At 35.2% G+C, this 26,290-nt stretch overlaps 3 protein-coding genes across 4 annotated transcripts; 1 reads left to right on the top strand and 2 right to left on the bottom strand.

The window, feature by feature from the left end:
- Positions 1 to 1,608: 1,608 nt before the first annotated feature.
- Positions 1,609 to 3,066, bottom strand: LOC120128358 (receptor-like protein 53). Its single transcript, XM_039146046.1, has one exon. It carries the CDS (start codon positions 3,064 to 3,066, stop codon positions 1,609 to 1,611), a length of 1,458 nt encoding a protein of 485 aa, XP_039001977.1.
- Positions 3,067 to 3,093: 27 nt separating this feature from the next.
- On the bottom strand, positions 3,094 to 5,016 carry LOC120128357 (receptor-like protein 34). Its single transcript, XM_039146045.1, has one exon. It carries the CDS (start codon positions 5,014 to 5,016, stop codon positions 3,094 to 3,096), a length of 1,923 nt encoding a protein of 640 aa, XP_039001976.1.
- Positions 5,017 to 20,039: 15,023 nt separating this feature from the next.
- On the top strand, positions 20,040 to 24,995 carry LOC120128291 (serine/arginine repetitive matrix protein 2-like). Of its 2 annotated transcripts, none has more exons than XM_039145995.1 (8): positions 20,040 to 20,062; positions 20,441 to 20,988; positions 21,392 to 21,829; positions 21,921 to 22,434; positions 22,762 to 23,646; positions 23,758 to 24,080; positions 24,194 to 24,388; positions 24,476 to 24,995. In XM_039145995.1, the coding sequence occupies exons 2-8, from the start codon at positions 20,454 to 20,456 to the stop codon at positions 24,511 to 24,513; spliced, it is 2,928 nt and encodes a 975-aa protein (XP_039001926.1). In that variant the 5' UTR covers positions 20,040 to 20,062; positions 20,441 to 20,453; the 3' UTR covers positions 24,514 to 24,995. The 2 variants fall into 2 exon arrangements, with proteins under 2 accessions (XP_039001926.1, XP_039001925.1); XM_039145994.1 differs by lacking the exon at positions 20,040 to 20,062 and adding an exon at positions 20,148 to 20,233.
- Positions 24,996 to 26,290: the final 1,295 nt, after the last annotated feature.

Raw genomic sequence — 26,290 nt, 5'->3', positions numbered from 1 at the left:
AAACAAAATGTTAATATGATAATAGAAGATAGATAAAAAAGATAATAGAGATGAAAGAAAAATATTTAAAAAAATACAAAAAATAATATCAAAAGGTTAAGTTTAAAAAAATATATTTAAAAGTTTAAAATAATAACAAAAGGTTAAGTTTTTTACCTTTTTCCGACGATTTTACCGCTTCTGATGACTCTTGTTTTTTCGTTTTGCTTTGGCTTTTGGGCTTGCTCTTGTTGTATATTGCTTTGCACTTTGTGATATTTGCGGGGCTTCGGCCTTTGGTTATTTTGGTTCTGCTTTGCTTCGTGGTTCGGCTCGATGATATTGTTTACTGTGGATTTTGTATGTATTTGGTACTGTCTCATTCTTTGCTGTTGGTCGATGATTCTTTTGTCTTTATGATGGTTGTTTCACTGTTGGTTTCTGTGATTCCTTTCGACCCCGTGGGTCTCAATTTTGGGTACCTCTGATGATATTTCCTCCCCTTGGCAGTGTTTGTGGTGTGGTGGGGTATAAATACCCCACCGTTGCTCCTCGGTTCCGATCTTCACGGTAACCACCCCATCGTTGGCCGGGGGTTTCGAGATGGGTCAATCCCGATTCCCTTAGCCGGATATCTCGGTCGTTTATGACATTCCTTGACTGGCTCCTGTTTCCCTCCTACGCGGCGCTGGTTCCAAACGTGGAAACCCTAACTATTTTTTGGGCTGGTTCAGGCCCGACTGTTGGACCCATTGGACTCTGAAAAAAAAAACAAAAATAAAGATAAAATTAATAATAAAAAAATAAATAAAAAATAAGTAAATAATAATAATAATAATAATGTAATAAAAAAATTCCAGAAATCTATATAATATATATTTAAAAAAATATTTTAAAATTATATATTATATATATTTCTTAAAAATGTTTTTAAAGTTATATAATTTTTTTAAAAATATTTTTAAAACTATATATTATAAGTTTTCAAAATGATTTCAAAACTATATAATATATATATGTTTTTCAAAATGTTTTTTTAAAAACTATATATATTTTCAAAATGGTTAAAAACTATATAATATATATATATTCAAAAATGTTTTAAAAACTATATATTATATTTATTTTCAAAATATTTTAAAAATTATATAATATATAAATATTTTCAAACATGTTTTCAAAACTATATATTATATATATGTTTAAAAAATGTTTTTAAAACCATATAATATATATATATATAGATATATATATATACATATATATATATATGTAAACTAGGATTTTCCCCCTCTACAGGGTTAATTCAATAAACTAAACCAATTTTGCTATTCGAAAATTCTCTCGGAGATGCGAACAGAGTGAGCCGCCACCTCTGATTTTATTCTAGCATATCCTTTTCTGTGCTTTATTCTGGTACGCTGCTCTTCCTTTTCCATGTAATAGATAACGAAAGTCTTTAAAGATAAGGTTAACAATCGATCTTCAGTTGAGCTTGGACAGTTTCAAGTATCTCTTAACTATCAAGATTGAAAAAAGAACGAGGTAAGAAAATTAAAAGTGTGTTTATCATAGTTTGTAACAACTATCTCCTCAGATTAGAAAAACTTCAGTTTCAAAAGGAAATGCTTACGGCTGATTTTCAAATATGAATTTTCGTTTGCTTCTGTTCCCATACTTTTGGAACTTGTAAACCCATTTGTTTCCCAACTCATTCAGCACTGTAAATCCAATACATATCCCAGCGACCAAACCACTACCGTAGCTTGTCAAAGCAATTTGCCAGGTAGACATTGCATCTAACCATGAATCTTCTTCTTCTTCCCTTGGAGGAGGTGACATGGGAAGACCAACTTCATTGCATTTCCTTGACAATGGCGGCCCGCATAATTTTGGATTCCCAATAAAAGAATTATTTGAAAATGTATTGAACTGGTTGCTTTGTGGTATGCTCCCTTCAAGTTGGTTGTAAGACAAGTTCAATGCTGCCAGGAAAGTTAGACCTGTAAGCTGTGGAGGAATCTTACCTGACAGGTTGTTCATTGAGAGATCCAAAGACTCAAGGTCTTTTAGGTTGTCCAGTGCTGATGGGATTTCTCCAGAGAAACTATTATGGGACAAGTTTAGCACTTTGAGTGACCTGAGAATTTGTATTTGTTCGGATATTCTGCCATGGAAACAATTGTTGGAAATGTCCAGACAAGTAAAAATGGTCAAAACTTTCTGGTAAAATATTTCAATCCCTTTGTTGACAATAGTCACAGAATCTTCATAATACTCCCCTCCGTTGTAATCCCCTCCAATGTACTCCAACTCAGCTTTGTTGCCATTACTCATCTGCATCATTGCCTTCAAACATTGCAAAAATTCAATGGAAAAGTCGCCAGAAAAATTGTTGGAAGCAATGTCCAGTATGCGCAGGTTTTGAAAGTCATGTCCGGTTTCAGAGTCTTCAATTGTACCATCAAATCTGTTTTCTCTGAGAATGAGAACCTTCAAGGAAGGCAACTTCATCAACCAGATCGGGAATGTATCATGAACCATATTGTTTCTGAGGTCCAAAACTTCAAGTTTTGAGCAAGTGGCTAATGATCTTGGCAGCTTCCCTTCAAATTTATTCCCGCCGATTTTGAGAGACCTTAGCTGACTGGCTGGAAAGAAATCAACGGGTAGTTCACCAGAAAACTCGTTAGAAGCAATGTCCAGCACATCCAAAGTCGGGAAAACAATTTTATTTTTGAAATGTTTAATTTGACCATAAAATCTGTTTTCCCGCAATACTAGAACAGTCAACATAGGCAATTTCTTCAACCAAAAAGGGAATGTATCACGCAGCATGTTGTTTCCCACATCCAAGACTCCAAGCTGAGTGCATTCCGCCAATGATCTTGGCAACTTCCCTTCCAGTCTATTATCGCTAACTTTGAGTAACCCTAAATCGGGTGATTTTGCAAAATCTGGTAAGGTTCCACTAAAGTTATTTTCATGAAGATCCAAATATCGGAGGGCCCTCATATTGCCCAAGCAATTTGGAATGGGGCCACTCAAATTGTTATGAGATGCATCGAAAGTGGATAGTTGACTCATATCACAAATAGGTCGAAGCAAAGTGGCCTACGAAGAAGTAAAACTCTGGTTGGGTAAAAGTTGGTCCAAAGATGAGAGATGGTTATTAGCAAGATTCAGGTCAAACAAACTTTTCTTCCACACCCAGTTTGGTATTGCACCACTTATTCGGTTATTTGAAAGGTCGAGTACTTGTAATTTTTCTTGACTCCTTAAGAACTCTGGAAATGCACTTATGTTGCATGATCCCATATATAATTCCCTCAGCATTGGAAAAGAGAAGTTTGCATCACTTAAGGGAAGTTGTTTTGAAAAATCAATGGGATTGAAAGAAAGCTGTAACAATTGAAGAGTGCTCTTCCACAACCAATTAGGCACAACACCATGTATGTGGTTGTTAGAAAGATCTAGCTCAACCAACTTGTCTTGTGTTTTGAAGAATCCTGGAACTTCAGTGAGGTTGCATGAGCTTACCCATAGGCTCTCTAATTGGGGAAAATTAATACTGATGTTGTTGCTTTCAACTAACAAGCTTATATCGGATAGGTCGAGATCCCTTAAATTCTTCAATTGGACAAACGAGGAAAGCTTCATGGAACTAAAGCTATTGCCTCCAAGAAAAAGCCATTCAAGCCTTGGAAGTTGAAGGATAAATTTCGGGATTGGACCTGTTAAATAATTTTTGCCAAAATTTAATTCCTCAATCAATGAAGATGATGCATTGGGCAAGTCATGATTTTTTCCATCTAATTGATTTTCTTCGAGAGAGAGAACCTGTAATGATGGAAGGGTAAATAAAGAAGAACTTATTGATCCAGAAAGCCTGTTCCCACCCAAATGGAGATATGCAAGATTTGGAACTCCAAATCTATGAAATGGAGGGATTAAACCACTGAGATTGTTACCTGATAGATCCAGGTTCACCAGTTGACTAAGATTTGCAATTGATGATGGAATGGGTCCCGAAAAATTACAATGACTAAGAGTTAAATCTGTCAACAACTTAAGGTTACCTATTGATTCAGGTACTTTCCCACCGAAATATGTTTCAGAAAGAGACAAATTCCGTAAAGCACTGTTTGATGGAAATTCTGGCAACTCACCCATAAGATCGTAATTGGCTGAAAGGTCAATGCTTTGGATTTTTGGCAATAGTAGAATTTCTATTGGAAAATACCCACTCAAACCGCAATTCGCTAAACTAAGAGAAACCAGGCGAGAGGATATTTCCAAGAAATTGGGAGGTAAAGAAGAGATTGGGTTCCCACCAAGGAAAAGTTTGGAAAGAAAAGCAAGTTTGGAGAGTGAAGAACATAATGGACCCTTTAAACCACAGTTTGACATGCCCAACACTTGAAGCTTGGAAAGTACTAAAGATGTGGTTTTGCACCATTTGATACTATGAAATGAAATGTCCACTCCATCCAAGTTAAGCTCTGTTAGATTCCTCAAATTCTTGATTAATGTTTTGAAATCTGGATTTTCTAATTTAAGAGGTCGTTGAAGTTCATAAGGCAATGGATCATAGTCGTAGATGCCATTGTGTGGGTCGAGAAAGTGATAATATCTCCGATAGCAATCATCTTGATTAGAGAGATCAAGAGAAACTAACCTTGTTGAGAATGAGATCTTCACTGGAATTTGGCCATGGAAACATGAGATTGAAAGGTTGAGATGAGTTAGATTTGGGAGTTTATCAAACCCATAGGAAAGCAGAGTGGTGTTAAAGTTGTTTCCAGCAAGGTTAAGGTGTTGAATATGATGGAGATCGAAAATGGAGTCAAAGCTTCCTGAAATGTTCTTGTAACTAAGATCAAGCCCAATGACATGACCAAAAGCATCACAGGTAACTCCCCTCCCACAAACAACAGTCAGTGTTGACATCCCAAAGCTCAAATTTGGAAGAGAGAGTAAAATTTGGGGAATAGTAAAGATCATGCTGCAGTTGTAACAGAGAAGATCTCTGGTCATCAAGTCATTGCATTAGGAGATCATCCAAGGAAAACACAAGAGAAAAGAAGCATGAAAACAGAAAGAAGAGTGAAACTAGGAAAGGAAGAGTCTTCATGTCTGGTGGCTATGGCTGTGAAGGAAGATTGATTCAAATACAACATATTTATGCCATAGTCTTTGGCATTGCATGGAAATGTCAAAGTCTTCTTTCCCAATCTTTACTGCATGAGAATAATTCCTATGTTTAAGTCAAGTCATTAAAAATATAGCAATTCTTTTAGCTGTCTGTGTCTGTGATAGATTGGACACAATGAGTGGAAATTTTGATGATATTACAATTGTTAATACAATTTTCAGACCAACACGGCAATAACCCCAAGATAGTGTTCCATACAAAGGGACAGGGTTATAACTTGTCATTTCTTTAATATATTATTTGGTCAATCTACCAATATATAATTCAAAGAAAAGTTTATGATCTGTATAGACAATAGGTGTAGATGCTGGTGACAGCTATTCGAAATAGGTGCAAATAAAAAATATTTTGATTACACAATTGGATGTAATTTGAAAATGAATCAAGCTAGAATATGTAACAGAAAGTACCATTCCCCCCCCCCCCATCAAATACAAGAAAGAAAGCACAAAATCATCTATTTGATGACAAAACTTCTTGATGATGACCAGCTTAATTATATATTTTTGCTTAACTTTTCTGGAATTTACCCAGAAAATTCTTTAATTTCTTCGTTCCCAAAGTTTTTATTAGCATTTTTTTTGTTTTTAAATTGAGTTAATTTATTGAAATTTTAAAATATTTTAATTGAATCCTTAAAATATTAATATTGTATCAATTAGGCCCTTTAGTTAGCAAAACCACTAATGTGGGCATTAAATGCCAACTCAAATCAATCATGAAATGTATTTAAAATATGTCAAAGCTGACCTAAAGTTGAGTGAAATATGGATCTTAACTAACTATATTAATAAAATAAAAAAATCTTATTAGGGTTGTTAATTTTGTGGGGAATTTTATTAATCAAATTTTTTATTATTAAGTTTTAAATTTTGTTGTAGATGGCCAACAATAATAATAATTTCATGTTAAAAAGTTCTTTTTAACAGAGGAATGCTTTGTAGATAAAAGTGTGCATGTGTTGCTTATATATCTATTAATGACCAAATTTTATCCTATTGCATAGGAATTAAGTTATGGAAAGGATTTACACGAATCAGACAGGAGCGAGTATATGTAATGTAACAGCATCATCACGAAAAAGCCAAGGGCCCTTTGTCACCTCTTTCATTTCTCCATCCAAAGAGCCTTTTGGTGATGCGAACAGAGTGAGCCACCACCTGCAGCTACAAAATTTGTATCATACTTTCGGTGCTTTTCTATTTCAAATGCCACCAACTTACACGGAACGATTTGAAGCTTTAGGGGGACAAAGGCCATTTACCTCTGTCAAGATTTGTGGTCATATACCTAACCATAAAACTCGACAAATATGCCAACGTCATGCCTTCTTAACATCTTTGTCAAAATCAAATCCAGACGGGTTGCTCTTACACCATCTCGCAATTTCATGAACAACACCAGGCAATAACATGCTTAGGGGCTGCATAATCTGCAAATAAAAGCATTGGATAAGCTTTTTAACTACATAGAGATTCATGAAAATAAGGAAAAAGGGGTTGAGAATTCCTGGCCTACCATTGCTGCCTCTGCTTCAGTTCCACCAATTCCTAATGCATTTATCATTGATGTATGAACCACACCATAAAGAAATAGTATTCCGTCATTGTTAAAGACGACAAGTCTCAGGTATATGTATATGTATATGTAAGTTTCTTTCAAATGTATTGAGAGACAGACTAGGTGCCAAAGTTTCTTTCATTTGAACAAACTACCCTGAACTTGTATGCATGTACATGCATATGTATATGTATATAATTCCAGAACTAGTAGGAATAACTAGCATGTTTCCGACAGCGGACAAATCCGCCATTTATTGAAATAGTTATCAGATCTTGTCACATTAAGTTGTACTGAATGATCAACAACAAAATCCATAGGGACCTAGATGCTAAAATGAATAAACAGGTACATACTCTGGCAAATCCATAGGGCTCATATTTGTTAGAAAATTTTACCATTTTCTTCAAGTTGCCAATCTCTGCTTCAGCTTGGCCTGTTTTAAGTACCTCCTAAATTTTCATTCCATGTCCTGCTCCAAGTACATCCTGCAAGAATAAAAGAATATACATATGTATAGTAGTTTACAACTACTATCTTTTCAAATTAGAAGAACTCTAGTTTCTTAAGAAAATGCTTACCTGATGATTCTGAAACACTAATTCTGATGAGTCACCTTGAGTCACCTTGATCTTCTTCTATTTTGTTTCCCATGGGTTTTGAACTTGTAAACCCATTTCTTTCCCAACTCATTCAGCAGTGTATATACAATGCATATCCCAGAGACCAAACCACTACCGTAGCCTACCAAAGCAATTTGACAAGTAGACATTGCATCTAACCATGAATCTTCTTTGTGTTCCCCTGGAGGAGCTGGCATTGGAAGATCAACTTCATTGCATTTCCTTGACAATGGCAGCCCGAAAAATTTGGGGTTCCCAAGATAAGAGTCATTTGAAAATTTATTGAATTGGTTGCTTTGTGGTATGTTCCCTTCAAGACAAGTCCAGTGCCTCCAGGAAAGTTAGACTTGTATTTTGTGGAGGAATCTTCCCTAAGAGTTTGTTCACTGAGAGATCCAAAGACTCGAGGTCTTTTAGGTTATCAAGTGCTGATGGGATTTTACCAGAGAAGCTATTATGGGAAAAGTTTAGCACTTTGAATGAACTGAGAATCTGTATTTCTTTTCAGGTATTCTCCCATGGAAATTGTTGTTGGAAAGATCAAGACAAGTAAGAATAGTCAAGACTCTCTCGTAAAGCATTTCAATCCCTTTGTTGAAAATTGTAACAGAGTCTAGATAGTAACCCTCTCCGATGTACTTCAGCTTTGCTTTGTCTTCATTAGTCATCTGCATCATCCCTTCAAACTTTGCAAAAATTGAACGAACAATTCACCTGAAAATTTGTTGGAAGAAATGTCCAAATACGCAGCTTTGGAAAACCACTTTCTGTATTGAGTTCTGTAATTGTACCAGAAAACATGTTTGCTCGTAGAATGAGAACCTTCAAGGACGGCAACTTCACCAATCAGACCGGAAATGTATCATGAACCATATTGTTTCTGATGTCCAAAACCTCGAGTTTTGAGCAATTGGCTAATGATCTTGGCAGCTTCCCTTCCAACTTATTTCCACTGATCTTGAGCGATCTCAATTGAGTGGCATGAAAGAAATCAATGGATAGTTCACCAGAAAACTCGTTAGAAGCAACGTCCAAGACATCCGAAGTTGGGAAAAGAATTGTATTTCTGAAATGTTTAATTTCACCATAAAATCTGTTTTTTCTCATTGTTAAAACTTCAATGCAGACAATTTCTCCGACCAAACAGGGAATGTTCCGCGTAACATTTTGTTTTCCACATTCAGATACTCCAAATGATGTAACTTTCCAAAGTCTTTCGGAATGGAGCTTGTCAAATTATTGTTGAAAGATCGATTTGAATCAAATTAGACGCACCGACGGTTTCGGGAATCTTACCAGACAACATGTTCTGGAAGAGAGAAACATAAGTTAAATTCTTCAAGGATAACAGCCTGCTGGGAATGGAGCCTGTCAAATTGTTTACAACCATGTCCAAGTACTCTAGATTGGAAAATTTGTTAAAACTTTTAGGGATTTCACCGATCAAATTGGTTTTCGTCATCCATAAGTACCGCAACTTGCTTATCTGACCAAGTTCTTGAGGTGTTTTCATGGGAAAAAACTCGTTATAAGCCACTGCCAGAACCTCAAGATTGGATAGGTTACCAATTTCCTTAGGAAATGCCCCATTGAACAGGTTTCCGACTTCAACATCGGTAATCTTCCAATACTTGGTGGAATATTACCAGAAAAGTTGTTGGCACTAATATCCAAGTAAACCAGAGTCGACAATTGGTCAATTTCGTCGGGGATCGGACCGACAAAATAGTTCTGGGAAATGTATAAGATTTGAAGTATTGAACAATTGTATAGTATTGGGAACTCTCCGGGAATAGAATTGTAGAAAAGGTCAAGGTAAGTGAGGTTTTAAGGTCATATATAGTTGGAGGAACACTCACCGTGATGTTTTTTCCAAAAGATGAACTTCGGTAACGGAATTGTCAGTGCAGTTGATCTCCGGCCATCTGCACGGCGAAACGTTGAGTTCCAGTGTGAAATGGAGGGCGGATTGCCGAGCTGTTATTTGAGTGGGAAGAAGAACATTTCGTTCGGCGTTGATATATTGTGAAATAACTTTGAAGGGTAAGGAGATGACGAAAAATGATGAGCATAGTTGAGACATTTTTCCTGCATGAAAAATGATGTTCAAACAATTAATTTGATTAATAACATAATATGAGAAATCATTTTATTATAGTCATCACTATTATATTTATTTATTAATTAATTAATTTAAATCAAATATTTTTAAAGTCAAAATATTTTTGTTCGACCCCGTCATTAATAGTGCAATAAAATAATATTTAACCACTTTGTTTCACGGTCTAAGTCTTTTGCATAAATGCAAAAGCCCAAGTCTTTTTGTCCGACCCCATCATTAACGGTGCAAGAAAACAATATTTAACCACTTTGTTTTTAGTCAAGTCACTGAAAATGACAGAAATATGTTGACTGATATAATGGTAATGGAAACAACTATAAAAAATATAGGTTTGAATGTATTTAGTATCTTTTAATTCAAAAAAATAAAAGTAAAGAGTTCTATATAGTATAGATATTGTATAATATAATTGATTAAAGCAAATAATTTATAATTTGATAAAATTAGAATTTTAAGAAGAAATACTTCATGTATATATGCCGTTAAGTGTTGTAAGGGATGATTTAATTAGAAATCACAATTGTGAGGAGAAATTGTTTTTAATGTTAATTATATATTCATTTCAATTGTGTTCATCGTCCAAAACACAAAACAAGTAGCAAAACGGAGGAGTAAAAAAGGGCCAGCCAAAATGTCGAAGCCGGGAAGGGAAGTGCGGTGGAGAACAAGAGCAGCATGTCCCCGAGTTCACCCGTGACGACTCCGGTGAACTGCACGGAAAAAACTGGGGCCAAGAACTTCTACATCGTTTCAGTCATAGGGATCAAATGGTGTGTCAATAGGCGCCCATCACCTCCCATTGGCGACATGGTCATGGCTGTAGTAAAAAAAGGAAAAGCTCAATTTGTGGAAGGTGTGGCCGGCCATCATCGTCCAACAAAGCAAACCTTCGTATAGAATGGACGACGACATCCACACATATTTTGAATATAATGTTGGTGTCATCATCAAAGGCAGGGGAAGAACGAAAGGATCTCCTATCACTGGTCCTGTTGGGAAGGAGTGTAATTTTAAAACACCATCGCAACGTAATGTAACAATACGTCAAAACGAATCTATTCAAAAAACCTAATTAATTTTTTAATAAAAATTCTTGAGTTATGATTCAATGTTTTAATTAGAGATATTCGTGTGTCGAACTAGGCCAACTCAATGTTTGATTTATGACATACTAGTACTAGTTATAAACAAAACGCAGCAATGATCTGAATGCCTCTATTAATCAAATTGAAAGCATGGCAAAACTCAAATACTCATCAAATTGGAAGATGAACTGGCTTTCTTCGTCTCTGTTCCATAATCACTTTTGTCGAACAATCCATCCCTTGATAGCAAAGCTTCAGACTGTACTCAGCCCTCAGTTCTCTGAAGATAAGGTGACGGAAAGTTAAAGAGCGACGGACACTGCCATCATCATTTTCATAAACATCTTCGATAACTATGGGAGCGGTTAAAAGAAGATGATCCCTGTATAAAATAAATCTTATACAGAATATTGGAAATGATTTGGATGATCACGGGTCGGATTGGATCGGATTTTAGATCAATCCGACATTATTTAAGAAAAATACCTCCTTCATCCGAAATTGTTTTGATTTGAATTTAGGAAGGTTTTATTGGATTCAAAATCTGATTAGAATTTTAAGATAAATATATAGAAGGAAAATATATTATTATTTCAAATTATGTAGAATCAAATATTTTTTACCCTAAACTCAAATTCGACCCGATCACCTTTTATAAAATTTGACTTAGAACTAATATAAACCTAATTTTTCTGTTACAAAACCTTCATATCAAGTCTAAACCTTCAAATTCAGATTAAATTATCATCTTTACCAAAGGTAAAAATCTACAATTAGACACGATGCTTGACATCAACTAATAGGGGTGTATATGATTGGACTCGGTTTAATTTTTTTTATTTTTTAATTGTTTGATGATTTTTTATTGGATCAACCTCAATTTTTTATATTTGTTTATTAATTTTGAGGGTTGAGATTTTATATTTTATTTCGATAAAATAATTTTATTCTATGGATTTCAAATATTATTTGATAGAGTTTAAATTTTAAAAAAAAATAATCTTTTTAACTAGTTAAAAATAATTATTAATATATAATATTTTAAGTTATTTTATTGGTTTTAAAATATAAAAGACTTATTTTTATATTATAAAATAATTAAAACTAATTATAAATTAAATAAATTCACATTGAATCCGAAATATATGTAATTTTTAAATTTATGGTCTATAAATTGTCTAAACACTTCAATTCAGATCGATTTTCGATTAATTGATTTTTGTTGCACAACTCTATTAATTACTAAAGTTAGACATGAGACTCAAAATATTTCAAATAAAATTTGAATGATTAAATAGTACTTATCAATTTAACTAACTTATTTTTTACTTGGTTTAACTTAACTTGATTGAATACTTACTCTTACTAATAATAAAAAACTTATGTCTTGTATCTTAAATAAAAGTATATCTTTTTTTATTTAAATATTTTTTAATCAAAATAAGTATATAAATTATTCAATCTTGTTCATCTAAGTTCTAAAAAATTGACATGTGACATTATTTTAGATACCTATTTTGACCACAAAGTACTTTAAATATCTATTTTGATAAAATAATAATAATTTTAAGTGCTTATTTTGACAAAATGGTATTTTAAATACTTATTTGTTATAATAACCAAAACTTATTAATAATAAAAGTAAAAATATTTTCAACAAAAAAGAAAATAAAAGTAAAAAATACATAATAATAACTCTTAATCCAAACTTAGCAGTATTAACATAAAAAGGGTGATTAGTTAGACGATGAATCTAAAGAAAATGCCAACCCAGGCAAGAAACTCATCAATCAAATCGAAATCATGACGGACCGTACGATCTCCACTTCCCAAAGTAAAGAATCTCAACCGTCCATTAATTTAATCCAACGTCCACAAATCGTCTTCCCCGTAAATATTATTCCCATTTTCCCATCTCGAGAACCTTTTCTTATTCTTTTTTTTTAATTTTCCTTTTTTTCAAAGTATAAAACGAAAATAACCCTAGAGAAACCTAAATAAATAAATAAAAAGTGAAAGAGTGTAGTTTAATTAGCTTCGTTGAAACCCCAAGATCTGATTTGTTATAAAAGGTTAGTTTCTAATTCAAGTTCCTTTCAGGCTTTTTCTACTTTTTATGTATTTTGTTTTAATTTTTATGGTAAAATATGGGAAATTCTGTTATTGAATATCCGTTAGATTTACATTTTTAGAACGGATTTTAAAGGATAAGGTCAAATTTCAATGGGATGTTTGTTTTTTGTTGATGGGTTTTTAAGGATAGTACACTATGATGTTTTTATTTCCTCAAATTTATAATTTATCTATATTAATTTGCTGCCAAACTTTGATCTTTTAATGATGGAAAAATGAATCAGGAAGGAACTAGTTGATGGACAATGCCATGTTGTTTAAATAGGGAATTTAAGTGCTATAATTGTAGGTTATTTTTCTTGAGTATTAATTTGGATTTTGGGGGGTCCCCTATGAGATATTCAGTATGCTGAGGCCAATTTTGAATTTAGGGTCTAGGCTTTGGTTGAAGATTGAATGGAATTTGAAGTGCTGGATCTTTAAGAATATATCATTGACCAGATCCTTTAGGCAAAATGGGTATAAGGGAGGTTCTAAAGCGATGAAATGGGATTTCGATCAGTAATTGGATTTATTAGATAATTACCTATTTTTCTTTATTTGCTATAGGTTTAATGCAGTCTATTCTATGAGTTAATTTTTAGAATAGGTAGTGATCCTAACTAGTGCCTCTATCTCAGCATTCACTTTGGAACGCTTGAACTAGAGTAAGATGCTGATGTGGTGTCCATAGTTTATCGGGGATTGATAAGATTGGTGTTCTTATGGGGTTTATAGAAGTCTTTTTATGGCTGAATTGTTTATATCAACTTCTATGTGATATGTAGCTTATTTCTGCATGATGTCTTTCCATATTGGGGACCAATGTCAGATGGGATGTGTGAGTATAATGATTTTATAGCTTATATCATCTGTAGAATATAAATTCTATAGTTTATATCATGTGTGATTAACTAGTTTTATCTTTAGTTCAGAACTGTTCTGGAGTATGAAGTAGTCTCTTCTTGCAGAGAGATCAGTGGACATAAATAGAGATTGACAGCTAGAAACTAATTTAAAATAGATATCTTATTGAAAATCGGAAATTACGATGGGGCAAGTAGGTTTTATATGGACTTTTACTTGGATTCCAGGTAATTATCCTGGGGTTGCTTTTTTTTAATTATTCTCTAGATCTAAACCTATATTTGGATGCAAGTGTGCTGGCGTTCTCTTTGAAACAAAGGAGACTGCCGTTTAATAAGTTTAAAAGGGGGTGAAACACTGGAATAACATTAAGATTGCATCAGATACAGAGAATCCAGAATATAGCTGGCATAAAAGATTTTGCAAGTTCCTTAATGCGGAGTTCCGCCTCAGAAGCTGATGTTAAAGATTTTACCTTTAGTTGAAAGTTGCTGACAACACTGTTCTTATGAAACTGAAGGCCAGAATATCACCTGATTTGATTTTTTTATTCTTATTTTTTCACTTCATGGCTATGTTGGGTTGCACAAGGGCCCTTATTCATTTTACCAGCTAGTAAAAGGGTCACTTTATGTGTCCCTCTCTATTGGTGGGCATATGTTGTAGTTTAATGGTATTATGATATTTGTCTTTTAGTTAACATCTTTTTTTCTCTCGTATTGAATAAAAGGACATCCGTCAACTAGACATGGTTCTTGTTTATATTTTTGTCATTTTATGTGATCTCATTATCTCAGTTCTGTGTGACATTAATTGCAGGTTTGTGACAGTTGCGCAACATTTTTGCAAAAGGTGCCTCTGTTGACTAAGAGTTAAATCTGTCAACAACTTAAGGATACCTATTGATTCAGGTACTTTCCCACCGAAATATGTTCCAGAAAGAGACAAAATCCGTAAAGCACTGCTTGATGGAAATTCTGGGAATTCAACCATAAGATCGTAATTGGCTGAAAGGTCAATGCTTTGGATTTTTGGCAATAGTAGAATTTCTGTTGGAAAATACCCACTCAAACCGCAATTCGCTAAACTAAGAGAAACCAGGCGAGAGGATATTTCCAAGAAATTGGGAGGTAAAGAAGAGATTGGGTTCCCACCAAGGAAAAGTTTGGAAAGAAAAGCAAGTTTGGAGAGTGAAGAACATAATGGACCCTTTAAACCACAGTTTGACATACGCAACACTTGAAGCTTGGAAAGTACTAAAGATGTTGTTTTGCACCATTTGATACTATGAAATGAAATGTCCACTCCATCCAAGTTAAGCTCTGTTAGATTCCTCAAATTCTTGATTAATGTTTTGAAATCTGGATTTTCTAATTTAAGAGGTCGTTGAAGTTCATAAGGCAATAGATCATCGTCGTAGATACCATTGTGTGGGTCGAGAAAGTGATAATATATCCGATAGCAATCATCTTGATTAGAGAGATCAAGAGAAACTAACCTTGTTAAGAATGAGATCTTCACTGGAATTTGGCCATGGAAACATGAGCTTGAAAGGTTGAGATGAGTTAGATTTGGGAGTTTATCAAACCCATAGGAAAGCAGAGTGGTGTTAAAGTTGTTTCCAGCAAGGTTAAGGTGTTGAAGGTGATGGAGATCGAAAATGGAGTCAAAGCTGCCTGAAATGTTCTTGTAACTAAGATCAAGCCCAATGACATGACCAAAAGCGTCACAGGTAACTCCCTCCCACCAACAACAATCAGTTTTGACATCCCAAAGCTCAAATTTGGAAGAGAAAGTAAAATTTGGGGAATAGTAAAGATCATGCTGCAGTTGTAACAGAGAAGATCTCTGGTAATCAAGGCATTGCATTGGGAGATCATCCAAGGAAAACACAAGAGAAAGGAAGCATGAAAACAGAAAGAAGAGTGAAACTAGGAAAGGAAGAGTCTTCATGTCTGGTTGCAATGGCTGTGAAGGAAGATTGATTCAAATACAACATATTTATGATAGTCTTAGTCTTTGGCATTGCATGGAAATGTCAAAGTCTTCTTTCCCAATCTTTACTGCTTGAGAATAATGCCTACGTTTAAGTCAAGTCATTAAAAATATAGCAATTCTTCTAGCTGTCTGTGATAGATTGGACATAAGGAGTGGAAATTTTGATGATATTACAATTGTTAATACAATTTTCAGACCAACACGGCAATAATCCCAAGATAGTGCTCCAGACAAAGGGACAAGGTTATAACTTGTCATTTCTTTAATATATTATTTGGTCAATCTACCAGCTTAATTATATATTTTTGCTCAACTTTGCTTGTAGTTAACCAGAAAATTCTTTAATCTTTTCGTTCCCGAAGTTTTTATTAGCATTTTTTTAATGAAGTTAATTTATTTAAATTTTAAAATATTTTAATTGAATCCTTCAAATATTAATATTATATTAATTAGGTCCTTTAGCCAGCCTAACCACTAATTTGGGCATTAAATGCCAACTCAAATCTAACATAAAATGTATCTAAAAGATGACAAAGTTGACTTCGAGTGAAATATGGATCTTAGCTCATTATATTAACAAAAAAAATTCTTTAGAGGAAAAGATTACTTCCCATTCCCAAAGAATCTTTTCCATAGTTTATTCTTAGTGCATGAATTTTGTATTCATAATCTTTGTTTTAATACGTCCATGTTTCACATTTTGCTCTAGGTCCTTGCATACTTTTGTTGACTTTAGTTTTGTTCGATCAATGGAAAGTAGAGAACGTTAAATCTGTCTTCTACTGCAGTCGTTCTCATACTGTGGTGCGTTGATGACAAGGATGGTAATGGGTAGTGAAGCAATTTCTAGGGACCAGTTTGTAGAATTATAAACATCAAAGGTTAAATTTAGTTGAATTATTTATAATTAGGATCCAATTGATAGAATGTGTAAGTGATGAAGACTAAAGGTGTTATTATACGAATAAAAAAACCTCAGGTCTGATAGACCTAAGTAATATATTAAAGATGCATCTCAAAGCCTCCTGTAAAATTAAAGCACATTAACATAAGTAAAGCAGTAACATCAGGAGTTACAAAAAAAAAACTCCATTGGTGGTAAATAGGATACTAATCTTTTGTAAAACGGATTCTTTTATTAGGATACTTGATCCAAAATATTAAATTAAAAAAACATGATTTCGAATTATGCTATCACGACACGGTCCGACTTGTTCGACTGTGTGGTGACAATTTTTCCCTTCACCACTTGTTTAAGTGACTGTTAAGACAGTTTACATGAACCAATCTTGCCCCGTTGAACCCTTCCATTTTCATCACCAATAACCACTACACGCCCTGTAGGGTCCTGGCTCTGCCCCGTCCGTTGAACCTTTGTTGCCCCGTGCCTGTGAATTTCCAGCACACATGCCCGGGCCAGTGAACAATATATCATTTTATCACAGAATCTTTTGGTATGGATCGTAGAATGAGCGAAAGCTTCACCCCATGAAATGGAGTGATTGCAGCAGCCGAAAAGAGGCCGGAGGGATCGGTAGTCGAGGTTGAAAATTGGGCCTTCGGATATACCTAAACCCAAATCAAATCAAAATAACACTAAACAATTAGACAAAAAATTCAAAAAAATGGTAGTCTATATTAAATGGGTTGAGGCTTGTTTCACTACTGCTCGGTACTTAATGGTAGTCTAATTGGTTTCTTTAAAGGTGCTAGAGGATTAAGACAAGGGGACCCCATCTCACCTTTACTTTTCGTACTATCAATGAATATCCTTTCTAGTATTCTCAACAAAGCTGTTACTAGAGGTATTTTTGGCTTCCACCCTAAATGTAAAAAGATTGGGTTAACTCATCTCACCTTTGCAGATGACTTGCTTATTTTCTGTCGAGGGAATATAGAATTTGTTGTGGGGGTAATTAGTGTTCTTGATCACTTCTATGAAATTTCAGGCCTTAAACTTAATGCTCATAAATGTGAATTCTTCACTGCTGGAATTTCACCTATGAAAATAAGAGAAATCAAACATATTACGGGTTTTAATCATGGTTGCTTACCTGTTAGATACTTGGGTGTTCCACTTGTATCTAGAAAGCTTTCGGAGAAAGACTGCATAGCTCTAATTGACAATATTAGAGACCGTCTCCATAAATGGTCCAGAAGACATTTGAGTTATGCTGGAAGACTCGAGCTCATTAAAATTGTTCTTCACAGTATCACTAATTTCTGGTGTAGGCAGCTAATCCTTCCACAATCTGTGCTTAATCGGATTGAGCAGTTATGTTCAAGGTTTTTCTGGAAATGTTCTGATATTGCTGCTAAAGGTGCAAGAGTTAAATGGGATAAGCTTTGCCTCCCAAAATATGAAGGGGGTCTTGGTCTAAAAGATATAAAATCTTGGAATAAAACTTGTATACTGCACTTGATCAAGAAAATTCTTGCGGGTGATGGTTCGCTATGGATCGCTTGGATCAAAACTTATGTTATCAAGAATTCTGATTTTTGGACTATGGATGCTAGGATCAATACAAGCTGGAGCTTTCGTAAACTGCTAAGTATGAGGAATCAGGCTGCCCCCATTTTTGCTTCTGGAACTCAATCAATCAAAGACATATGGCATCACATCCGTAACAAAGACGACAAGGTTACTTGGCATAAATTATTCTGGTTTCCTCTTCATGTCCCTAAGTAAGTATTATTACTTGGATAGATTTCCTTGACAGATTACCAACCAAAAATAGGCTGATTCGAATGGGGTTAAACATTGACGGTATTTGTGTGTTTTGTAATGAAGAGATGGAAACTAGGGACCACTTGTTTCTACATTGTTCTGTGGCAAATTCTGTTTGGAACTTTGTTCTGCATCTTAATGGCATTTGCAGAGGAACATGTTCATGGAATGCTCACATTTCATGGGCTTGTGCTTCATGGAAAGGAAAATCGCTGCTCACTACTATTATAAAGCTAGCTTGGACTACTTTTACTTACATTATTTGGGAGGAGAGAAACAAGAGAATTTACCAAGGACGCTCAAGAAATGTTAATGTCTTACTCCTTGCTATTAAAGACTCTGTTGCTATTCAACTTAAGGGTAGAGAAATAAATAGAAATGACTATGTCAATAATATTCTTTGTAATCAATGGGGTATTGAACATTGATGTTTTCTGTTCTGCTGTATAGTGTTGTAAGTATTGATATTGTATGTAAGAACATTATGTGTTTTGAAGCAGTTTACTGCTCTTTTGGATATAAAACTGAATTGATTTATCCAAAAAAAAATTCAAAAAAATATCATAATCCTTTTTGAATTTGTATATACCGTTTTGTCTATAATTTCTCTTGGCACGCTGCGAAAATAGGAATTAATGGACTATAAATCCATTCCCATGATACCAATCAAGAATTGATGAGAAAAATAAAAATTAATTACGTAATTTTTTAAAAATATTTTTAAATAAGCGAAGTTCGGTACTTGGTTACACAATCATTGGAGAAACAAACTAGTTGAATATCCTTTACGAATCCCGCGATAGTCCCTATTATTTTGCTTTTAGTCCCTCGTTTTTCATCATTTTGCTATATGTGACTTACTTTATTTTTGGATTAATAGATAAAATGGCCCTTAAACCATATTTTGGTTCCTATTTTAGCCTTTAAAGTTTTTTTATCAAATAAGATCCTTAAAGTATACTTATGCCAACACTCGTGACCCTCTTTACTACCTATGTTAAAAAATATAAACCTTTCAATCGATAAAAAAAATGATACATGTAAAATTTTAATACCTCAATACTAATATGTATATATTTTTATTTATGTGATATAAAAAATTATTAAATTGAAAAAATAAAAAATAAACTTTACCACTTCATTTTCTTTTTCATACATATTTTGTCGTTTTATTTCTTTATCTCTGATCTCTCTAATCGTCCTTTTCATCTTCTCAAAAAAGTACCATTCATCTTTCAGCTTTCAAAGCTCTAGAGGATAAAGCTTCATATCAAAATCATTGTCGGGTGAAAGCATGGAAGATAAAGTGCTAACGATAGTATATTCTAAGGATAACATTTGACTAAAAAGTAAGAGTTAAAATATGAATTGAGTATAGTTTATGAGTCATTTTATCTATTAAGTTTATTTTTTTAATAAGAGTTTTTTTTTTAAGAAATAAGTTCTCAACTTAGATTTTATTCTAATTTAAGTCTTTATTAAGAGATTTTAAGTCTCGATTACCAGATTTTGTAACAATTATTTGTGTTGGGATCAAAATTTTAAAAATTGAAAAGTATAGAACTAAAAAGGATCAAATTAGAATATATAAATGAAATTCGTAAATTAAGCACTTTCCAATCACTAATAAAGGAATTTGACATTTTTTAATTATTTAAAAAGTTTAATAATTGGATCCTGGTTTTCCCCATCGCATCGCTGTCTGCCCTATATATATTCATCTAGTCATTTCCGCCCGATTTTGGCCGCCGGATACGAAATTAACAGCATAAGGTAACGTGCTTCTCCCTTATATTTTCTCCCCTTTTCCTTAATTTTCTTTGCATCCAAACATAGCCCGATGCACTCCAAAAGTTATCGAATCACGAGAAGTAGAATCTCAAATTCTTAATTTACTTTTCCCCCTTTTTAGCTTCGAATTCAAGGTTTTGCTTTACCAATTCGGTAGGTTCTCTTTCTGGGGTTGCATCTGAATCGTAAATTGAAATTGGTTTATCTTTTAGTTATGGAGTCTCTAGGTTTATTGGAGTACATTCGATCGATTTATTTATTTTTCAATATTTTAATTTGATCTGGAATATTTCGCTGTTGGATTTTGGATTTTGAATGATTGGTGATTTTAGCTTTCTTTTTTTACTTTTAGAATTTTAGATTTTATAATTTGATGGCGGATAGAAGCTCGGCTGCCGCGAAGCCTATATGGATGAAACAAGCTGAAGAGGCCAAGCTGAAAAGTGAGGCAGAAAAAACTGCGGCTGCCAAAGCGGCTTTTGAAGCCACATTTAAAGATGTTGATAAGAGCCGTAACAAGGATGCTGTGGCAGCTTCATCGGATAGTGAGTCCGAGGATGAGACCAGTGACTTGGTGGACAAGCCAATTGGACCTGTGGATCCTGTCAAGTGTATGGCAGCAGGGCCAGGAACAGCGGGTGGCACCGCCTGTGCAGCCTCCACGTTTATGGTGGTGACAAAGGATGCAGATGGGAGGAAAGTACAGAGTGGGGGTGCGCAGATTCAGGTGAAAGTTTCTCCAGGTGTTGGTGTTGGGGGTTCAGATCAGGAGGGCATTGTGAAGGATATGGGAGATGGGACTTACACTGTGACTTATGTAGTGCCCAAGAGAGGGAACTATATGGTGAACATTGAATGCAATGGGAAACCCATCATGGGTAGCCCATTCCCTGTGTTCTTCAGTGCAGGTAACATTGTTGAATCTATGTCTATTCATTTTTATTTGTTTCTTTTGTTGTTACTTGCCATGTGAATTTTTCTATGTTTGTTAACTTTATTTGATTGTCCTGGTTAATGTTAATTTCTTTATCCTCAAGTATTTGGAGTAGCTGTTGCTTTTCATATGAATTTCAGTCTACTGATGGTATTGTTTTCCTTGTTCTATTTGAAGAAGGCTCACAAATTGGAATGAGAAAAGTTCTTGGTGTGACTCACCTTCATATAATTTTGCTCATTGCCATCTAACATTCTAACTTCATTTTGGATTTCTGTTCGTGCTTATTGTTGATATGTGTGACTTCAGTTTTGGGCATAGCTTTTGACTGCATTCTTAGTACTCATGGTGCAGATGTTGAATTTGTTGTATTGCAGGTGCTTCTACTGGAGCTGTACTAGGGGTGGCTCCTGCTTCCACATATCCAAACCTTGTAAATCAAACAATGCCCAACATGCCAAACTATACAGGATCTGTTTCTGGAGCTTTCCCTGGCTTGTTGGGAATGATCCCAGGCATCGTATCTGGTGCTTCAGGTGGTGCTATTTTGCCAGGAATGGGGTCATCTCTTGGTGAAGTTTGTCGAGAATACCTCAATGGCCGTTGTGCCAAAACTGACTGCAAATTGAACCATCCCCCACACAATTTGCTGATGACTGCTTTGGCAGCTACAACCAGTATGGGAACTCTCAGTCAGGTTCCTATGGCACCTTCCGCAGCTGCAATGGCTGCAGCGCAGGCTATTGTTGCTGCTCAGGCCCTTCAAGCTCATGCTGCGCAGGTGGCACAAACTCAGTCAACCAAAGATTCATCTGGTACCTTTTACACTATCTTGTTTATTTAATTTTTTTTCTGTGCCTTATTTATTTCAGTTGAATGCCCAACCTGACAGTTACTGCTTTTCAGGATCTCCTGACAAAGCTGCAAAGGGTGATTCATTGAAAAAAACCTTACAAGTTAGCAATCTTAACCCACTTCTCACTGTGGAGCAGTTGAAGCAGCTTTTTAGCTTCTGTGGTACAGTTGTTGAATGTACAATCACTGATTCAAAGCATTTTGCTTACATAGAATATTCAAAACCTGAGGAAGCAACAGCTGCATTGGCATTGAACAATATGGATATTGGTGGTCGACCGTTAAATGTGGAGATGGCCAAAACTCTTCCTCCAAAACCAGCTATTTCATCAGTGATTTCTTCATCTCTGCCTTTGATGATGCAGCAAGCTGTTGCCATGCAACAGATGCAATTCCAACAGGCTTTGCTTATGCAACAGACATTAACTACTCAGCAGGCAGCTAACCGAGCTGCAAGCATGAAGTCTGCAACAGAGTTAGCTGCAGCAAGGGCTGCAGAAATAAGTAAGAAGCTAAAGGCTGATGGGCTTGTTACAGAAGACAAGGAAACCAAGAGTAAATCTAGGTATTTCTCCTCATCAGGACAAGTCCACTTCCTTGCATGCATGTTTTTTTATTAAGGCTTAATTTTAATTTTGGCTTTGCTTCCATATTGTTAAATAATACAGTTACTTGCATTCTCCCTTAAGTTTATTTTATCATGAGCAGAACAACGCAACAGTTCTGTTTGCAACGATTTTCTCATGTTTCCAAATCTTGGTTTTGTCTTGAGATGATATTTTACATATTAGGAACAAAAAGTGATCAAAGTCTTCCATTGTTTGTTTGTAAGTTAGACTTCAAACCTTAATAATAGATTTGAGTAATACCGATTCATAACTCCTGTTTATAGGTCACCATCCACTTCCCGTGCAAGGTCAAGATCCAAATCAAAATCACCCCTTAGTTACCGGAGAAGATCAAGATCCAAGTCAAGATCACCAATTATTTATAGGCGAAGGTCAAGGTCCAAGTCAAGATCACCAATCAGTTATAGGCGAAGAAGGAGGTCTCGCTCTTTTTTACCTCTGCCTCATTTCCGACGTGACCGTAGGTCCCGGTCACCTGTGCGGTCTCACCATCGTTCAAGATACGAAAGTGAACGACACACTTATAGAGATAGGGATGACAATGGAAGGCGTAGCAGACGAGATGCAGAGAGATCACGCGATAACCATTCGTCTATTTCGAGGAGAAATAGGAGTATTAGTCCTCGAAATAGAAAATCACCCCCTGTAGATTCAGACTCCCTGAAACAGAGCAGAGAAAGTTCACCTAGGCCTAGGAAATCATCCCATCCTGGTTCAACATCACCAGGGCATCAGAGAAGAAATAAGTCATCCCCAAAGCGTGATGATGAAAGAGAATTGAAATATAGAAATCGCTCTAGATCAAACTCTGCTGATTCGGACAACAAAAAGATTGAAATCCTAGATGAAAAAACAAAACACAGCAGTAGAAGGCGATCCAGGTCATTATCTTTGGAAGGTAGACATCAAAGAAAGAGGTCTTCTGCAGATGAAAACAATTCAAAACACAGAAGGCGGTCCAGATCAGTTTCTGTAGAAGACAAGGTTCACTTGAACAGTAAAATTGATGAAGTGAAAAAAGATGAATTGAGACATAGTGAAAGAAGGCGGTCCCGATCAGGATCTGCTGAAGGTAGGCATTACTCCAAAGAGAGGAGTGGAAGAAGTAGAGATAAGAAATCTAAGCATCAGGATAGAAGGCGGTCGAGGTCGAGATCTGCTGATGGCAAGCATCGGGATAGAAAGCATCATGATATACAGAGGTCAAGGTCAAGATCAAGATCTGCGGATGGCAAGCATCATGATATAAAGAGGTCAAGGTCAAGATCTGCTGATGGCAAGCATCGTGATAGAAAGCGATCAATGTCAAGATCTGCTGATGGCAAGCATCACAGAGGAAGCAGGCGGTCCTCCCGAAATTCTGATGAAAATAGATCAAAACACCGAAGGCTTTCCAGGTCAAGGTCTACCAAGGGCAAACATCGTTCTGTTGATAAAATAGATGAAAGATCAAAACATCATGACAAAAAACATTTATTATCTGCTGAAGCTATGTGTGCTAGAGGAAGCAGATCTTCTCTGAGAAGTTCTGAAGACAATGACTCAAGGCCCAGAAGGCGATCAAGGTCAAAGTCAGCTGAGGGTAAGTTGTATTTTGATGGTAATAATAAAAGTTCACATTTTGGTAAAACAATAAGAATGATTGGAAATTGTATGAGCTGCTTACTTACATTGTGGATGATTCATAAAATACAGGGGATGACAGGATTTTGGTTTCAAAATATGAGACTTATGACTCAAAAGTTTCAGTACATGATGATCAGGAACTGAAAAGCAGATATTTGCCAAAGTTTGGCAGTGATAAAGAACTCTCTCCAAGTAGCAGATTGAATGCAGATGGGCCAAACGAACTTGAAAGATCAGGTAGTAAGCAGTGGCTTGATAGTAATGGTAATGTAAAAAATCACTGAAAATAGAATAACACTAATAAAGATATACAGTTGGTGACTAATAGCAACTCTTATAAATTCTTTGCAGGATCAGAAGATCATTCTATTTCACCTCAGCAGAAATGAGCTGTGGGATTTGTCTGCTACTGAACCTTAGGGATTTTTGAGCTAAAGCTGTTCCAAGTTGTCTGAGTGTTCACTCTCCACTTTAGCCTTGGTTCAATCCAAACTTGTTCAGATATGAAGAAGTTATCCAAGTTTAATGAGAGCTTTTGGCTCCCATATGAACAACAGTTCACTTAAGACATTGCTCAGTGTTTCTTTTCATGCTTGGATTTTTCAGACATTTGTTGTTTCTTCATAAATGTATGCCATTGTGCTCTTTTATCCTTTGCAGGCATGTGGAACAGATTGACATTGAAGTCTTTGAGCATACATTTACAATGGATAAAGTATTTCAAGCAGTGTTCTGCTTACTTCTGCAATCAACCGTGCAATGTTTGTAGCAAGCTTCTTTACTGCTAGATGTATGTTGGACCATTATCTCTACTGCTGAACTGTAATTTATTAAGTATTTATTTGAACGCTTGCAGCCTGGTTTAGATTTATCCTCTTTACCTCTATTTATGTTTGTGTATGTGTCGGCAAGCGTGCATCCTTGTTTAGATTCCAACACATGCTGGTCTTTATTTTCTTCCAGTCACCTGTCTTCTAGCAGTCTTGAATGTACTACAACTCTTGGCCTTCGATTGATGTGCTTGATCATAGGTCCACTTTTATATGTCTTTGATGGTCTAGACGGCCTGTTATATCCAACTCATGCAGGTTTTTACAAGGTGTTCCTGTTGGACCTATCAGTGATCAGTTTGGAGGGTTGGTTATTACTTTATCTATTTGAAGGTATGCAGTTGCTTTGTGGCAGAGAGCTAGTGCTATAAAATTTATATTTTTCTTAAATTCCTCTCGTGTCTATTTGTCATATAAGGTGACTGCTGAGTTTAGGTTTGGTTCTATCTTTTACTTTGTATTTTTTTTTTCTTTTTTTTTTCTTTTTTCTCTGATTTCAAGGAAAGTTATTTTCCAAAGCTACTTTAAGGTCCTGTGTAACCAGACTTGGCGAGGATGAACAGCGTCTATTTTTGAGCCCCATAGTAAAGATCGGTTGATCACTTTAAAAAATTATTTCATGGTTTTTTCCAAGGTAATCTTTCATGACACTGTTGGCTGAGCCCTTTGTGTGGTAGTAATTGTTAAGTTAGATTTGCTTGCATTTGTACCCTAGATATTAATACTCTGGCTGTGATGTTTCCTTCGGGGTTTAGCTTTTAGTTCTTCAATGAACTTTTGTTGGCTCAACTAATTGGTAGATAGTTTGATGTTCTGTTCTGATTGTTGATTTCTAGTTGGACTGTAATGGCATTGCTGAAAACTTACCTCGTTTTTGTCTTCTATTTTCCCTTTTTTCCCATTTTTTCCTAGTCTTTTTTTCTTTTCCCCCTCCCCCTCTTTTTTTTTTTTTGCATTGTTTCTTTTCTAGGAGGCATGGATTTGGTGGTATAAGAGCACGGCTTTGGTATCAAACCTCTGGAAATGGTTGAGTTAGCATGCAGCACTATGTTACTTGGATTCATGTGTGTGTCGAATATCAATATGTATCTGACATGAATATGTTTGATTTTTTAAAGTCCTCTTGTGATATGTAGAATCTAGAGAGATCCATTTCATATATCCCATACCTAGGTTATTAGTGTGTTTGAAATATTTTTAGAGTCTGTTCACGTTTTTGGAGGGTCAATCCGTAGAAAATATCCGTACGTATTTGGGTATGTGAATGAGTCAGATACGGATAATGTGTCGGATACAGATATGTAGACAAGCAAACATCAAAAAATTAAAATGATGT

Source organism: Hibiscus syriacus, unplaced genomic scaffold (genome assembly GCF_006381635.1).
Source record: "Hibiscus syriacus cultivar Baekdansim isolate YM2019G1 unplaced genomic scaffold, ASM638163v2 tig00110478_pilon, whole genome shotgun sequence".
Lineage (NCBI taxonomy): Eukaryota > Viridiplantae > Streptophyta > Magnoliopsida > Malvales > Malvaceae > Hibiscus > Hibiscus syriacus.
This window is presented reverse-complemented; position numbering and strand designations above follow the sequence as displayed.